The sequence below is a fragment of the Mercenaria mercenaria genome, chromosome 13 (genome assembly GCF_021730395.1).
Source record: "Mercenaria mercenaria strain notata chromosome 13, MADL_Memer_1, whole genome shotgun sequence".
NCBI lineage: Eukaryota > Metazoa > Mollusca > Bivalvia > Venerida > Veneridae > Mercenaria > Mercenaria mercenaria.
The window spans coordinates 17281827-17301443 of NC_069373.1; the positions used below are offsets into that span (position 1 = coordinate 17281827).

At 37.3% G+C, this 19617-nt stretch overlaps 1 protein-coding gene across 1 annotated transcript in view; it reads right to left on the bottom strand.

Moving 5' to 3' along the window:
- LOC123529580 (uncharacterized) overlaps positions 1-19617 on the bottom strand; it is an 81851-nt gene that overhangs the window by 9253 nt on the left and 52981 nt on the right. Inside the window, exon 17 of the mRNA XM_053521275.1 lies at positions 8224-10777. Coding sequence (XP_053377250.1) covers positions 8224-10777 — 2554 coding nt within the window. The remainder of the gene's footprint in view (positions 1-8223; positions 10778-19617) is intronic.

Below are 19617 nucleotides of genomic sequence, written 5' to 3' on the forward strand. Positions count from 1 at the left end.
TTATGAGCATTAAATTTAACGTATTTTTTTAATGTTTCCAAAGTGTCTAAGTCAAACATTCTAACATGATCTGATTTGTTGTTGCATTTTGTGGTTAAGCAAAGAAGGAAGTCAAGCGATGAAATACGGTTGACGCACGGACCGGTGAGAGAACATTATAGTGTCAGACGTCAAACAGCCACATGACGTCCGATTAATTACAACCTGGATGAATAAAGTTCAGCATAAGTTGTATTATCATGCTAGAATGAAAATAAACAATGCCTTCTTGCGGTTGATGTCTGATTTATCACATGCTTGAATACCTAACCACTCGTTAGTTCAACGTGGTTCAATTCCTGCGTATCTGAACTCTGAACCGTGGTATATCTGAAGTAAACAACGCGAGGGCATTGTTTTATTAATTATCTAGAATTATTAATAAAAAAATGTATAGAGTTTCATGCTTGATGCAATCACATACTTGCAAGTTTCAACACTTAACTTGCACTAAATTACTTATTCTACTAAATACTGCATATAAAAAAAGAAGTGTTAGTCTACATGCGTTATGTGAGTTACATTTCAAGTCATGCTTAATTTCAACGTGCATCGAACATTGCATAATCTGTATGCCACATGACAATGGTGTTTTCATAAGGTAATGCAAATGTTGACCATTTATGCATATATACGAGCAAATATCAGACTGAGAAAAAACTTATTAGTAGTGTATCTTACACAAATTTCAATTTCTGTTTAAGATGTTAGATCAAATACTAGTATTCGTCCCACAGTTTCTCCTTCCGGAAACAAGAGAATAATAACGAAATTCATACTTACGTTTTTTTTCTCCATGAATTTACTTAACAATGTCTTTCGTCTGCATTTCGATAGTGTTTTCCCCGAGTGAACTATGGATATGCAGAATTGGCATAGTGTTTTCCCCGAGTGAACTATGGATATGCAGAACTGGCATAGTGTTTTCCCGAGTGAACTATGGATATGCAGGATTGGCATAGTGTTTTCCCCAAGTGAACTATGGATATGAAGGATTGGCAAAGTGTTTTCCCCTAGTGAACTATGGATATGCAGGCCGGATTGGCATAGTGTTTTTCCCGAGTGAACTATGGATATGCAGGATTGGCATAGTATTTTCCCCGAGTGAACTTTGGCTATGAAGGATTGGCATAGTGTTTTTCCCGAGTGAACTATGGATATGCAGGATTGGCATAGTGTTTTCCCCGAGTGAACTATGGATATGCAGGATTGGCATAGTGTTTTCCCCGAGTGAACTTTGGACATGCAGGATTGGCATAGTGTTTTCCCCGGGTGAACTATGGATATGCAGGATTGGCACAGTGTTTTCCCCGGGTGAACTATGGACATGCAGGATAGGCACAGTGTTTTCCCCGAGTGAACTATGTATATGCAGGATTGGCATAGTGTTTTTCCCGAGTGAACTATGGATATGCAGGATTGGCATAGTGTTTTCCCCGAGTGAACTTTGGACATGCAGGATTGGCATAGTGTTTTTCCCGAGTGAACTATGGATATGCAGGATTGGCACAGTGTTTTTCCCGTGTGAACTATGGATATGAAGGATTGGCATAGTGTTTTCCCCGAGTGAACTATGGATATGCGGATTGGCATGTCGGAACTTCACACGGAATTCGATTCTTAATATACCATAAAGCCTGCTGCTAAATGAACAAACAACAAAACAACATGATTGCAAACGTTAATTAATAAACAAGAGGGCAATGAAGGCCCTGTATCGCTCACCTGACCTATTGACCTAAAGATCATTAAGATCAACATTCTGACCAAGTTTCATTAAGATATGGTCATAAATGTAGCCTCTAAAGTGTTAACTAGCTTTTCCTTTGATTTGACCCAGTGACCCAGTTTTTGACCCCACATGACCCAGAATCAAACCTGACAGGGCGATCACAAAAGCTCACCTTGAGCACTTCGTGCTCAGGTGAGCTAAAAATGCAAAACAAAAGCCTGTACAATGTAAGTCGGATCATCATAGTGAACAAGTGTGTGAAGTTTCAATCCATTCCTAATTAATCTATATATGGGTCGTTCCATGAGAAAACCTGTGACATGATATAGTAATTGCATAATAAGTAATAAGTTAAAAATATTGGAAAATCATTATTTTTCTCACGTTCATGCAGAAACTAGAAACAAATATATTGTAAAACAGTTATCTAAGGCAAATCAAATTCTACCATATTTTACATTAGATAAAAGGTCTGTTATAAAACAACAAGAGGGCCACGAAGGCCCTGTATCGCTCACCTGAACTATTGACCTAAAGATCATCAAGATTAACATTCTGACCAAACTTCATTAAGATATGGGCATAAATATGGCCTTAAAAGTGTTAACTAGCTTTTCCTTTGATTTGACCCGGTGACTTAGTTTTTTAACCCACATGACCCAGATTCGAACTTGACCTAAAAATCATCAAGATTAACATTCTGACTAAGTTTCATGAAGATACAGTCATAAATATGGCCTCTAGACTGTTAACAAGCTTTTCATTTGATTTGACCCGGTGACCTAGATTTTGACCCCGCATGACCCAGATTCAAACTTGACTTAAAGATCATTATGATTAACATTCTGACCAAGTTTCATGAAGATACAGTCATAAATGTGGCCTCTACAGTGTTAACAAGCTTTTCCTTTGATTTGACCTAGTGACCTAGCTTTTTACCCCACCTGACCTAGATTTGAACATGAACTATAGGTCATCAAGATTAACATTCTGACCAAGTTTCATTAAGATATGGTCATAAATGTGGCATCTAAAGTGTTCACTAGCTTTTCCTTGATTTGACCCGGTGACCTAGTTTTTGACCCCATATGACCCAGATTTGAACTTGACCTAAAGAACATCAAGATTAACATTCTAAATTTCATGAAGATACAGTCATAAATGTGGCCTCTACAGTGTTAACAAGCTTTTCCTTTGATTTGACCTAGTGACCTAGTTTTTGACCCCATCTAACCCAGATTTGAACAAGACCTTTAAATCATCAAGATTAACATTCTGACCAAATTTCATTAAGATATGGTCATAAATGTGGCCTCTAAAGTGTTAACTAGCTTTTCCTTTGATTTGACCAAGTGACCTAGTTTTTGATCCCATCTGACCAAGATTTGAACATGACCTATAAATCATCAAGATTAACATTCTGACCAAATTTCATTAAGATATGGTCATAAATGTGGCCTCTAAAGTGTTAACTAGCTTTTCCTTTGATTTGACCCGGTGACCTAGGTTTTGACCCTACATGACCCAGATTCAAACTATTCTTTGAGATCATGAAGATTAACATTCTGACCAGGTTTCATGAAGATACAGTCATAAGTGTGGCCTCTACAGTGTTAACAAGCTTTTCCTTTGATTTGACCTGGTGACCTAGTGTTTTAACCCAGATGACCCAATACTAAACTCGTCCAAGATTTTATTGAGGATAACATTCTGACCAAGTTTCATTAAGATTGGGCCAAAATTGTGACCTCTGAAGTGTTAACAAGCTTTTCCTTTGATTTGACCTGGTGACCTAGTTTTTGACCTCAGATGACCCAATATCAAATTTGTCCAAGATTTTATTGAGGGTTACATTCTGACCAAGTTTCATCATGATTGGGCCAAAATTGTGACCTCTAGAGTGTTAACAAGCTTTTCCTTTGATTTGACCTGGTTGACCTAGTTTTTGAACCCAGATGACCCAATATCGAACTCATCCAAGTAACATTCTGACCAAGTTTCATTAAGACTGGGCCAAAATTGTGACCTCTAGAGTGTTAACAGTCGAATTGTTGACGACGCCGACGACGGACGGACGACGGACGATGGACTCAGGGCGAGCAAAAAAAAGAAAACGTGCTCTGCACACTTTTTATTATTTCACTCAAGCTTCGAACAGTTTTTGCGTGAAGTAATGCATATAATAAAATTTTATGGAACTACAAAAACTGATTCAGAATTGTAACTGGAATTCTTTCTGTTCTGTTTAGAATTTCCAGTTAAACAACCATTATGTACTTATACTAGTAGAGTGTGTCACCTCGGCCGTTTAAGCTCGAGTCTTAGAAGTGATGAATTATTTCAGTTCAGGGAGCCAAAACAGTCGGTAATGCTACATGGGTTTCCTTCTAAAATTTACAAAATGCCAAAATGTGAAGGGGATATGTTCATCAACGCTTGAACTCTGAAATGCATACTTAGTGGGGTTTTTTCTGACATTGATACATGGGCATCATGTACTATAATGAAACTTTGTATGAGTGAAAAGGGAAGATATGGCAATTTTGGGTATTACAAGGCCTTTCAAAGTTTAGACTTTGTTTAATACAGTCCGTAGGGCCTAATCTTCTCATGTACGTATTTCATTTTCTGAAAAATATAAATCTTCTGACGCTGTACTTATTTTTTATTATAAGGATAAACATAATGGAAACTATAAAAGAATGACAGCATAAAACACATTTGGGAAAATTCTGCAATAACAGCATATTATTCATTCATTGTAATATTTTACATTTTAATTTCAAAACAATGGAAGGGTAACTTCGTTTAACAAAGTTCATTTAAGATATTTTAATCATAATAATTAATTAACTCTAGTCGTTTTATATAAAAAAAATTTGACAATGTAAATACCATAAACATTTTTGCAAATCAGTATTACATGTATATAGACTTAATTCATCTAGAAAACAACAAATATAAAATGCAAATACACAAAAAATCTCCGCTTATATAAATAATTGTGTCAAAAATCAGATAGGTAATTTCAGAAAAAAACTTTAACACGTAAAAATAAGGCTTGTGCTAATAAACACGTATAACCACAAAAAAGGAAATGTTTAATTAAGTTTGCTTTAGAAATAAATACAAAATAGGATTAAATCATAAATAATCATAAAACTGTTTACAGAAAAAATATTCTGTCTTAACTCTTAAGCATTTATATATAAGCAAATTGAAAACTGTCCACTTGAGAGAAGGTAAAAATGCTATTTAATTTCAATATTTTAAAATCACCGTAAAATGCTTTACCATAACGCTTGCAACTACATCTGAATATTTTATATAAAGTTACAATAAACAAGTTACATGATTTCCAGAGATATAAGTTACAATTCCTACTATAGTACAGAAAAAGTAAAACATGTTACGACTATTTGCATGATGATGCATGTATTACAACACACTTTTATAAGGGAATTCCCCTTTAACCGTTCAAAGTTCTATTATTTACAAATGTCACCATTGTCGTTATTCACCACTTCAATAAATTCATTTACACCCAGCAACTGTTCAAACGCAATGCATGTGCATACAGGTAATTTGAAATAAAATAAAACATTGGGATTTACCACTTTAAGCGGCCAATTAAAGATCTTTTCACGGAAAACATACTTTTTTAAAAGTATGATATGGTGAACAATAAAAATATAATTATGTAATTATATAGAATGAAAAATTTAAAAACTGTATTTAAAAAATGACCCTTTCGTTGCTAACTGCCATCGGTGACTCTCATGTCTACATTACATATCATCTCTTACGTTTTGGTTCAAAGTAAAAAATATATATATTGGAATGAGTGCTTTCAATTGTGAAGAATAAATCTGAGATAGATGATCGTGTATGTTTACAACTCATCGTCCGGCCTTTTTCTCCACTGAAAAGAACATAAAACAAAATTTGTCATTCGTGCATAAATTGTGCAATTTTAGAAATATCTTCTCTTCTCTTTGTCACTGTGTTTTCTTCAGGTACAAAGCATTTGGCAATTAGCATGGCGCCCCGGCCTCCAGTGTTATGGATGGCCGGTGCGTCATACTAATTGCAGAATGCTACATGACAAAATATTTAATGCTAAGTGCCAATAAGTTAATACTAAATGCTACGTACCAAATGCTTTATGTCATATACTTTATGCTAAATGCCAAATGCTAACTGTCTAATGGCTTATACTTATCTCCAAATAATTAATGCTGACCGTCAATTTCCTTATTTTAGACTAATTAATGTAAATTGTAATCATTTGAAAACCAATCCAATTTGAAGCCATGATATGTTCTACCCGGACCGAAACTCTGAAATGAGTTATGTAACGAGGACAAACTACTATTCTAAAGAATGCATTAATCCACTGATTTATTCAGCTAAACATTTGAATAAGCAAATAGCAAAAAGGATTTGGCATTTTTGTTTCACAATTCGCAATTAACAATTAGCATTTATCATTTGACAGTCAATATTTGACATTTATGCATTTGGCAAATATCAGCTTGCTTTCACTCTTTAGCATTTAAGACTTGGTAATTAGCATGGCGCACCGGCCTCCAGTGTAGTTATTCCTTTACGTGTTTTATTCCTTTTTATTCCTTCGTTTGTGATAGGTAAACATTCACGAGTGCAGCTTCGAAATTTGAATAATTTTTTACACAAGTAACGTTTCGGTGAACGACTGGCGCGCTATGGCAATTGCCAAATGCTACATGACAAAATATTTAGTGTAATTCGTTCTTTTGTGGAATGATACTGCGCTCCTAAAGTCGCGCAATATTTCCGCTTCAGAACTCTGGCATATTACTCGATACAGATCTAATAACCTATAAATATTTTTTCTTCAAGCTTTGATTTTAGCCCAGCAAAATTTAATGTTGAACTATATCACACTATTGACTGGTCTGTAGTTCACCACTAAATATTGACCGGCAAGCCGTTCAGTATGTAAATATTGTGTTTGATGAGATAAGGAAAATGCAAAGGATCATACTTGATAGCTTCAGTGTAAGATCGAAACGTTTTCACCGAGTGAACAACAGATGCAATATTTTCACAAGTTGCTGTTTGACGGTGCTCTGAATTCAAATACCGGTATATTTTGTTCTCACATGTAAAACGTATCAGTTTTCTTTATATTTTATTTTCTTTTTGTATTTTTCACTGTCAAATTACCTGATATATACCACTGATACTCTTCAATACATTTACTTGAAAAACATGAAATAAAAGAATATCTTTTTCTGTAAAAATAGAATTAATTGAAGTTAGTCGTTTACTCACTTTATATGCACTCTCTTTAACATCCGGTACACCATCATTATCATCGTCGTCGTCTATGTCATCACTTATACCATCCCCATCACTATCTGCTTCTTCAGAGTCCTGTGTTCCATCGTTGTCATCATCGTCGTCTAAATGATCAGGAATTCCGTCATTATCATCATCAGTATCTCGGTCGTCGGGAATACCGTCTCCGTCAGTATCCTTTTCTAGGTAATCAAAGATGCCGTCGTTATCATCGTCATTGTCTAAATGATCTGGGATACCGTCATTGTCGTCGTCGTTATCTTGATCATCTGGGACACCATCACCGTCACTGTCTTTTTCTTCTTCATCAACAACACCGTCATTATCATCGTCTTTGTCCAAATGGTCTGGTATGCCATCGTTATCGTCGTCGTTATCTTGGTCATCGGGAATACCATCCCCATCACTGTCCTTTTCCTCGTCATCATCAATCCCATCATTGTCATCGTCTTTGTCTAAGTGGTCGGGTATACCATCATTGTCATCGTCATTATCTTGCTCGTCGGGTATACCGTCCCCATCGCTGTCCTTTTCGTCATCATCATCTACCCCGTCATTGTCATCGTCTTTGTCTAAGTGGTCGGGTATACCATCAATGTCATCGTCATTATCTTGCTCGTCGGGTATACCGTCCCCATCGCTGTCCTTTTCGTCGTCATCATCTATCCCATCATTATCATCATCTTTGTCTAAATGGTCGGGTATACCATCGTTGTCATCGTCGATATCTTGATCATCAGGAATACCATCTCCATCACTGTCTTTTTCTTCGTCATCGTCAATCCCAGCATTATCATCGTCTTTGTCTAAGTTGTCGGGTATGCCATCGTTGTCATCGTCGTTATCTTGGTCATCTGGAATACCGTCCCCATCACTATCTTTTTCTTCGTCATCGTCGATCCCATCATTATCATCGTCTTTGTCTAAGTGATCGGGTATACCATCATTGTCGTCGTCATTATCTTGCTCATCGGGTATACCGTCCCCATCGCTGTCCTTTTCGTGGTCATCATCAATACCGTCATTGTCATCGTCTTCGTCTAAGTGGTCGGGTATGCCATCGTTGTCATCGTCATTATCTTGCTCATCGGGAATACCGTCTCCGTCACTGTCCTTTTCGTCGTCATCATCAATCCCGTCATTGTCATCGTCTTTGTCTAAGTGGTCGGGTATACCATCATTGTCATCGTCATTATCTTGCTCGTCTGGTATACCGTCCCCATCGCTGTCCTTTTCTTCGTCATCATCTACCCCGTCATTGTCATCGTCTTTGTCTAAGTGGTCGGGTATACCATCATTGTCATCGTCATTATCTTGATCATCAGGAATACCATCTCCATCACTGTCCTTTTCCTCGTCATCATCAATCCCATCATTGTCATCGTCTTTGTCTAAGTGGTCGGGTATACCATCATTGTCATCGTCATTATCTTGCTCGTCGGGTATACCGTCCCCATCGCTGTCCTTTTCGTCATCATCATCTACCCCGTCATTGTCATCGTCTTTGTCTAAGTGGTCGGGTATACCATCATTGTCATCGTCATTATCTTGCTCGTCGGGTATACCGTCCCCATCGCTGTCCTTTTCGTCGTCATCATCTACCCCGTCATTGTCATCGTCTTTGTCTAAGTGGTCGGGTATGCCATCGTTGTCATCATCATTATCTTGGTCATCGGGAATACCGTCACCATCACTGTCTTTCTCTCCGTCATCATCAATACCATCATTATCATCGTCTTTGTCTAAACGATCTGGTATGCCATCGTTGTCATCGTCGTTATCTTGGTCATCGGGAATACCGTCTCCATCACTGTCTTTTTCTTCATCATCATCGATCCCATCATTATCATCATCTTTGTCTAAATGATCTGGTATGCCATCGTTGTCGTCGTCGTTATCTTGGTCATCAGGAATACCGTCACCATCACTGTCTTTTTCTTTGTCATCTTCGATCCCGTCATTATCACCGTCTTTGTCTAAATGATCTGGTATGCCATCATTGTCATCGTCATTATCTTGATCATCGGGAATACCGTCTCCGTCACTGTCCTTTTCGTTGTCATCATCAATACCGTCATTGTCATCGTCTTTGTCTAAGTGATCGGGTATACCATCGTTGTCATCATCATTATCTTGATCATTGGGAATACCGTCCCCATCGCTGTCCTTTTCGTGGTCATCATCAATATCATCATTGTCATCGTCTTTGTCTAAGTGGTCGGGTATGCCATCGTTGTCATCATCATTATCTTGGTCATCGGGAATACCGTCTCCATCACTGTCTTTTTCTTTGTCATCATCAATCCCGTCATTGTCATCGTCTTTGTCTAAGTGATCGGGTATGCCATCGTTGTCGTCGTCATTATCTTGCTCGTCGGGAACACCGTCTCCATCACTGTCCTTTTCGTCGTCATCATCAATCCCGTCATTGTCATCGTCTTTGTCTAAGTGGTCGGGTATACCATCGTTGTCATCGTCATTATCTTGATCATCGGGAATACCGTCCCCATCGCTGTCTTTTTCGTGGTCATCATCAATACCATCATTGTCATCGTCTTTGTCTAAGTGATCGGGTATGCCATCGTTGTCGTCGCCATTATCTTGCTCGTCGGGAATACCGTCTCCATCACTGTCTTTTTCTTCGTCATCATCAATCCCGTCATTGTCATCGTCTTTGTCTAAGTGGTCGGGTATGCCATCGTTGTCGTCGTCATTGTCTTGCTCGTCGGGAACACCGTCTCCATCACTGTCTTTTTCGTGGTCATCATCTATACCGTCATTGTCATCGTCTTTGTCTAAGTGATCAGGTATACCATCATTATCATCGTCATTATCTTGGTCATCGGAAATACCGTCTCCATCACTGTCATTTTCTTCATTATCATCAACACCGTCATTATCGTCGTCTCTGTCTAAATGGTCGGGTATTCCATCATTATCATCGTCATTATCTTGGTTATCGGGAATACCGTCACCATCACTGTCGTTTTCTTCTTCATCATCAACACCGTCATTATCGTCGTCTCTGTCTAAATGGTCTGGTATGCCGTCATTGTCATCGTCATTATCTTGCTCGTCGGGAACACCATCCCCATCACTGTCGTTTTCTTTATCGTCATCAATTCCGTCATTATCGTCGTCATTGTCCAAATGGTCTGGTATCCCATCATTATCATCATCATTATCTTCGTCATCGGAAAAACCATCTCCGTCGCTGTCTTTCTCGTCGGAATCTCTTATTCCATCGTTATCATCATCGTCGTCTAAATGGTTTGGTATACCGTCGTTATCGAGGTCGGCATCTAGATCGTCCCAGTTTATATCAGGAGCAGACATGTACTGTTTACACCTTGGATCCTTTTCTCTAAGTTTAAGCTTCCTAAGACAAAATTCCCTCAGATGTTTTGGGGTGCCATCTTCTAAATAACTCTGAGCGATGTGATCTATATCAGGTTCGTCTTCTAGATCGTCTGGTACCCCATCGTTATCAGAATCTTTTTCGTCCGCATCTTTTATACCATCATTATCATCATCATCGTCTAGATGATCAGGAGTACCATCATTGTCGTCGTCGTTGTCTTCATCGTCAGGAATTCCATCGCCATCACTATCAGAGGAATGGAACCAGCCCAAAATTTTACGTTTGCAAAATGTGCATTCTTCCTGCAAGGTAGAAGATTACTGGTTCCAGTTTTACTTTTCTGAGAAATGTTAAAATGTACAGAAATACTGGTTTAAAATATGTTCATGCTTGTATAGGAAATTTGCACAGGGACACTCGAAATCAATTTAAATTGTGATTGATTAAAGGGGCAAAATCCCAAGCCAAAATTGACTTAAGCACGTGTGCAGTAAAATTGTAAAGCCATTTCCGGGTTCAAGCTCCGACAGGGCTTAAGAATGAAACATATAGGTGAAATAGAAAAAAAATCATTACACAAGGATAACCAAGGACAATAAATTTTCTCAGATGACATGTTATTAACAAAAATATAGTTTGTGTTAAGTAAAATCTGATTAACTGATGCCTACTAGATACAAATATTGTCATGCTTACCTTCATTTTTGTATATTTGTTCTCCCATCAACTTCTCCAAGACGTTAAATTGTGTTAAACCTGATTATATAATTACACATTATGCTAAGTCTAGATATATATTTAACAAGATAATTTGTAATTACACGCGCATCGCATAATTTGCATGTTTGCACGATTTTCTCGCGGAAAAAGAATAGTTTGGTCACCTCAGTCCGGTAAAGAACCTTATTTCACCTCTAGCATACCGTCGTAACATTAAATTATTATTATTTCAAAATGATATGTGTACTATACTGGGAATATTTATATGTTTTTGTTTATTTCATGGGGTAAGGGCAAAATTAATGTCAAGACAAGACAAAACAGTTTTTGTCGTGTGTTCTATTATTAAAATTTATTATATTCTTTGCTCTGTACCCATTTTCTGGTAGCTAGTAATTCATTCAAAAATCCCTTTAAACATTTCACAAGTATACTGTAAATTCAATGTTCCTGGATTTTCTGTGTGAATGCGCGAAATTAACGAGTATTATAAATGAGACGATGTTTTTTTTTTTCATACACAAAGCAGTAAAGTCATAACGGCAAAGAGACCAGATAAAAGCAGGGTATACAATTTATCCATGAGAGACTATAACGACAGAAAAAAACATACAGCTGTGATACAAGAGATCTATTATCATGGGTGCGACTTTTTTCCAAGTGAAGACACTGATGAACAAAAGTGACAAACTGTCACAATATTACGCTCATCACAGCAAATAACTTTGGCTTAAAATATTCTACTTACTGAACAAACTAGTGGTCAATACTAACAATTTAAACTATATCCATGCGCGTAGCGTGGCATACTCGGTTACTCAGCTGAGTATCATTTAAGATCGAAAAATAAATAAGAGGGCAATGAAGGCCCTGTATCGCTCACCTGCTTGACCTAAAGATCATCAAGATTAACATTCTGACCAAGTTTCATTAAGATATGGTCATAAATGTGACCTCTAGAATGTTAACAAGCTTTTCCTTTGAACTGACATAGTGATCTGGTTTTTGATCCCACCTGACCCAGATTTTAACTTGACCTATAGATAATCCAGCTTAACATTCTGACTAAGTTTCATTAAGATATGGTCATCAATGTGGCATACAGTGTAAACTAGCTTTTCCTTTGATTTGACCCTGTGACCGAGTTTTGACCCCACCAGACCCAGAATCGAACTTGACCTAAAGATCATCAAGATTAATATTCTGACTAAGTTTCATGAAGATACAGTCATAAATGTGGCCTCTAGAATGTTAACAAGCTTTTCCTTTGATTTGATGACCCAATATCAAACCCGTCCAAGATATAACTGAGGGTAACATCCTGACCAAGTTTCATTAAGATTGGACCAAAATTGTGACCTCTAGAGTGTTAACAAGCTTTTCCTTTGGTCTGACCTGGTGACCTAGTTTTTTGATCCCAGATGACCCAATATCGAACTCGTCCAAGATTTTATTGAGGGTAACATTCTGACCAAGTGTCATTAAGATTGGGTCAAAACTGTGACCACTAGAGTGTAAACAGTCAACAGACGGACACAGGGCGATTACAAAAGCTCACCTTGAGCACTTTGTGCCTAGGTGAGCTAAAAATAAAAAAGGCTAAAGACTCCATAGTAGCAATAAAAACTAATCAGGAGTAGGTATGGAGGCAGGGACAATGTCATAGCATATGAGTATGCTGTAGTCTTGGTCCTTGACTTTGTTATAATTTTTTTGTGACGGCACACTGCTGTTGCTCTTTTATCAAAATTTCTATCAAAATTTCCAAATTTTGTTTTTTCTTGCTCCACTTGCACTTGTTATTGTAAATACTTATTTAAATCTAAATATATTTAAAATTCTAAATACACATATGATTTCAGATGCATATATACTATAGCTGCTATTGACCATAAGAACAATTTGCTTAATGGCAATTATTGTCGATTACTAGTAAAATTTAGAAGGATAAACAACTGTATCTGTAACAACTATGAATTCCCAAGTATTCTAACATGGCTCGATTTGATTTCCTGTTAAACAAAGCAGGAAATGTTGTGATTTATTGTCTAATTTACCACGGTTCAGATGCTTCAGTATATAAACACTCGGGCTAACGCCCTCGTGGTTCAATTCCTACGCATCTGAACTCTGAACCGTGGTAAATTAGACGATAAACCACTCGACGGCCTTGATTATATGTTAATTATTTACTAGTTCGCTACGCTTAAACAAAAATAAATTATCTATCCCATAATTAGAGAATCAACGGGAGCAAAAAGAACAAATTCATAAATTAACATTTAGCTTTGTTATCCGCATTGCCAAAGTATAAAACGCAACATCAGTCATATAAACTATCAATTCATTAATTTCTGCGTTATGAATATACTTTCCGGGTCACCATGCTAAGCGGCTCTACTAAACCCTACTTCAATCCGTCGTTGGAAGAGGGTTGTGGGGGTGGGGGTAGGGGGGGGGGGGGGCTGGGTATAGAGAAACAAAGTTAAACACCGGTCACCTTCTTCTTATGCCCAAAAATTTATTGCCGGAAAAAAAAAAACATCAATCAAAATTATTTAACGCATGAAATAATTATACATCCTATACCTCAATACCTTTGAAATACGGTAATACCTCGATTTCTTTAAACCTAGCATACACATATGTAATAAATGCTCAGAACTTGCATTTACGGTAAATTCTCTTGTAAATATTGCAGCTAAAGAAAAATGTTGTAAGCATTATATTGGTTTCTAGACCAAGGTTATTTTAGCCATCTGTTGCATGTTTACAAGTTGCATGTTGCATTTTAATATAACAATTGTCCTTGCCATGAACATTGATTTTCAAAACTTACAATTTCCGTGAAATGTATCTCTACATCCTTGGAAATCAAGTAAACAAAAGTCTTGTGACAGATGTTAAGGCTGAAATATAAAATCTAAGATCACGAAACGATAATAAAGGAAATGTGTAGACGACATTAGTAGTTAAGGTGGAATGCGCCTAATTTGAAGTTGTTAGGTTCCGTTTCGAAATTTTGTTTCATATATAATTCAGCATATTCCTCATAGAATGCGTATTTTACTTTTTTGATATGTCTGTAACTTTTTTCTCTCTACAAACCTTCAAACACGACTATTGACGTCCATTTTTGAGGAGCCATGATTTCACGTCCGTCAGACTGTTTTCTTAATCGTTCTGTTCAGTCAGCAAGTATCGATTTGCTTGTTTCTCATCACATTTTCATTTAAAAATGTCTTTGAAATGGTGTATAATTTGTGGAGATCATTTTAACGTTGAAGTCGATATTTACGTTAAAGTTACGTCAGAGCGACAAATAAATATGACGTTTAGTTTTGAATAAAAAGTTTGGGTTAATCTTGTCTCATGTAAAACCCAAACGATAGACTTTGTCAAAAAACTGACTTGATCATAAAAACTTTATTTTCTGTCAAATGAATGAAAAAATATGGGGTCACAATCTAATCCGTTCCTAGGCAGTTAAGAGTATTTATTGCAAGGTGATTCGCATATATTCCGTTGTAACACGTATGCACACATGTGTACTTTATTTAAGAACTGAATGCTATTTCCTGGGACTTCTTGCAAATTCATGAATCGCGCTAACGATTCTTTCGATTGCTTGGCATGAAGCCTTCCAGTGTGGTTCATGCCCATATAAATGCACAAAAATACCATTCAATTTTACGACAGCTTGCTACAAAAATAAATGATTTGCTTTCAAGTATCAGAAAATCAAAATAAATGTCAAGATATCGATCTTCTAGTCGCAGTAAAGAAGACCCGCACACGTTCAACTATATTTCGCCTTCCGATAAAAATTCAGTTCCTGGTCTTTATTTAAAATATGTTTAACTCCAGTGATAATTTATAGAGTCGTATCATTCAGTTGTAATCTTTAACGTAGAAAAATTAGTTAAAGCTATAATTAAATGTTCTTTTTGAATGTTTTGGCGTCCAATTCTGAAAGAATGTTTGGAACGAGGCCATTTTTTTCAAGTTTTTGGTGAAGGACGTCAGATAACGCGTGCAATCTCGCGGAAAGGGCCGTCATTGATACTATTACTGCAACGTTTAACGCTTTTGTCTTTCCATAGTGAAATGTATAGTGAATGCAAATTTTGTATACAACAAATAAGTTTGGAAAAACAGCTCATTTTGCTTAATTTGTGAATAATAAATTTCGTCCTGAATAAATAAACAGCCTAGTTCAAGTCCTTCCAAAATGCCAGCCCCCATCCCTCTCCCCGACCCCGATTTGTATCGTTCATAAACTTATATTGACCTTTCTATACATTCCGTGCTGTTTGTGAATATTTTGTTCAAAACTGAGGAAGCATAGTTTTGGTGAGAAAAGTCACCAGAAGCCACCCATTCTCTAGGTTTGCTCTAAAATTTCCACGGGGGAGGCTCCCCGGACCAAGCCAGAGGAGAGTATTCCTCTCCCCCACGCTCTTCCCTTGAGTAACATCTAAACTGATCACGCTACGCCCCTGACATCAAAGGCCATAACTTCAGCGACAAAGATTATCCAGCTGACTATCGAACTCGGTCAAGATAATATGCCATAAATATTCTGACTTAGTTAAGTGAACATTGGATAATAACTGGTAAAGTTATTTAATAGACACTGTCGTTTTTTGCAATTTAATTCAAGGGTCGTAACTCAGGAGTAACTGGGGCATCTGGTTATCGAATTTGACCGAGATATTACGCCCATAAACAGTGTGACCATATATGATCAATTGATAAGAACTGCTAAAGCTAGGAGTGCAGATTTTCAATTTTCACAAATTCAAGGGCCATAACCCCAGACAGTTTTGGAGAATCCAGCTCGACCTTGGCCGAGATATAGTCAAGAACATTGTGACCAAGTTTGGTGAACACTGCATAAAGTTAGAGAACGGAAACTGATAGTTTTTACAATATTACTAATCAAAGGGTCATAACTCCAAACAAGAGGGTCAAGAAGGCCCTGTATCGCTCACCTGACATATTGACCTAAAGATCATCAAGATAGTTTCATTAAAATATGGTCATAAATGTGGCCTCTAAAGTGTTAACTTTTCCTTTGATTCGACCTGGTGACCTAGTTTTTGACCCCATATGACTCAGATTCGAACTTAACATAGATCATCAAGATTAACATTCTGACTAAGTTTCATGGAGATACAGTCATAATGTGGCCTCTAGAGTGTTAACAAGCTTTTCCTTTGATTTAACCCAGTGACCTAGTTTTGACCCCCACATGACCAAGAATTGAACTTGACCCAAAGATCATCAAGATTAACATTCTGACTAAGTTTCATGAAGATACAGTCATAAATGTGGCCTCTAAAGTGTTAACAAGCTTTTCATTTGATTTGACCCAGTGTCCTAGTTTTTGACACCCCCTGACCCAGATTTGAACATGACCTATAGATCATCAAGATTAATATTCTGACCAAGTTTCATTAAGATACGATCATAAATGTGGCCTCTTGAGTGTTAACAAGCTTTTCCTTTGATTTGACCTGGTGACCTAGTTTTTGACCCCAGATGACCCAATATCAAACTCATCCAAGATTTTATTGAGGGTAACTATCTGACCAAGTTTCATTAAGATTGGGCCAAAATTGTGATCTATACAGTGTTAACAAACTTTTCGTTTGATTTGACCTGGTGACCTAGTTTTTAACCCCAGATGACCCAATATCGAACTCATCCAAGATTTTATTAAGGGTAACATTCTTAAGTTTCATTAAGATTGGGCCAAAATTGTGACCTCTAGAGTGTTAACAAGCTTTTCCTTTCATTTGACCTGGTGACCTAGTTTTTGAACCCAGCTGACCCAATATCGATCTCGTCCAACATTTTTATAAGTGTAACATTCTGACCAAGTTTCATTAAGATTAGGCTAAAATTGTGACCTCTAGAGGGTTAACAGTCAAATTGTTTACGACGGACGACGGACACAGGGCGATCACAAAAGCTCACCTTGAGCACAGCACTTCTTGCTCAGGTGAGCTAATAAGAAAATGCGGATCCAGCTGTTATCAAACTTGGCCAAGATATAATGCCCATAAACACTGTGACCAAATTTGGTGAACTACTCAAATTAAAGAGCGGAAAAGGTGATCACGTGGTACGTCACATTTTCACACATCGGAATGCTAGGGCATCATTAACTTGTTCTATCTTAACTTCGGGGAATATTGTGTAACAATTTGGCAATTTATAAAATACAAGAGGCCGCTGGTAAAACTATAATAAAATGGAAAAAGAAAGAAAGATTAATAGACTTGAATAGTAAATCTTCAGAAGTCAAGCATAATACCCTAGATACACTCAAGAACTTTATAAACACCACATCTATGTATTTGGACTATTTTATCCAAGCAGATTTTCGTAATGTATATATTTGTGAAAATTCTGTGCTAAACGATGGGTGACAACCGCTTATGAAGCTCATATTCGGGTACACATAAAGATTCGTTTGTTGCCGCTGGATAAGTCTCAGTCACACTACACCGTATAGAGTTAACGGACGTCCGACGTATAACAAAATTTTCAATCCGTTCGTGTCCGTTCGCATGCGTTTATTTCCAGTTTCTTATGCGGCGCCTGCGCTCCTTGTCCGGCGATGTTCGTTCCATCCGGTGGAAGGTTTTGAGCATGTTCAAAATTTAGAACGTACACCACCGGACAAAGTTGTACAGTAGCAAATTAGCAATGCGCTGATATGCCTTTTGTTCGTTACTCGTGCGTTCCCTATTCTGTACTTGACCGGTTCGCATCCGTTCTTTTCCGGTTCGCATTCGTTCTTGTCCGGTAGACCTGATTCACGGCCGGACTACTACCGGACATGCAACGGATGTAACGTATGTTCAACGGACGATAACTGACCAGAACGTTTTGTTAGTTTCTCATGCGTTGCGCTTACGTTTTACGCGGTACAAGTCCGTTACTAGTACGGTGATATCCGTTAATTGAACGTTGTTCGTCCTTTATAATATGCGTTAATCTTGCGGTCATTGTGCGTATTATGCGCCCCATACACCGATCGCGAGAGCAACGAGCAGCAGTGGGGGATGCCTTTCGTCACCGGATAACTTTCTGCCGCAATTTTTCTATTCGTTTGGCGTCGGTTAACGCTATACGATGTAGTGTGACTGATACTTTAAGCACATAAGTCAATACACATTAAAAGGATAAATTGATTTTATGTTGCAACACACCGATGTAAGTGACGTGGACATAATGGTGGTGTCAAACGCGAAACCATAGAGCCGCAGTTTGTCCAGTATAATTTTGGCGACTCTCCGGTACCGGTATCGCTGAATGGAGTTTGACATTTTTGCTTTGTAGCGTTTCAATAAAAGATTTTGAGGAACGCATACTTCACTGAGAAGAATAAAAGTCTGATTTTAATGAATAGCTCTTAAAATGAAAAAAGTCGGGAAATTTTGATAAAAATGTTATTGTTAGTTTGTTACCGGCTTCAACATGTAATAACATTTAATTTTTATTCTAATATGCCTGTCTCTGTTAAAACACACTTATGCTAGAATGACGTCAAAGTTTTTGTTGCGACCAAGAAAGAGCGCTACTATATTTTATCTACTGTTTCAGATTAAAGGCATATTAGAATTGAAATAATTCATAGCAAAAGCGTGTTTAAACATCATTTACACACCCGGGCGGTAATGGTAATAAGTCGTACAAATAATTTAAATTATTACGCCCGACGTATAACCGCCCATCGTGCATAAATAGTGTTAAAACACTCTTTTGCTATAAATTATTTCTTAATTAATGCACGCTGTAGATTTTGTATAACGTGAATTACAGCACGAGCTACACGTGCTCAGGCGGTAACTGTCACGCTTATTTCCGCATAAGAAACCACTATATCGGATCAGATTTAATTAATGAACGTAAAAATAATTCAATAAATGTTGCAAGAATGAATTAATTGCCCTATGTGGACGAGGCGTTTCTAAACTCCTTGAGTGTATAAAGAAAATGTTTCTTTGGTTAAGTTATTTTGACACCTCTGCAGTGGTATTCCCTTAATTTAAAGAAGAGCTATCGTCAGGGGAGGTAAAATTTCAGCGTTCCCATGATAAATTGAAGAGAGTCATGGCGGCGCAGTATCACCCTCATCTAAACATTTGAAGTAGATAGTAGAGTAATGACCTCTGGCAAAAATGAAACCAAATCAAAACAAGAAATATCTTTAAAAATGATAGTCGGCGAATTGTAATAAGGAAAGAAGTTTATGAATTTTTCAACTAACATTCATCTTTCATCTAACATTTGTCAAATTGCAAAACTAAACACCGCACTTTAACAATTTAAATGGTTCTCTTTTGATTTTTCGCAAAGGTTTCGTAGGGTTGCAATTTTTTTCGTTTATCCTTAGACGAATAATTAC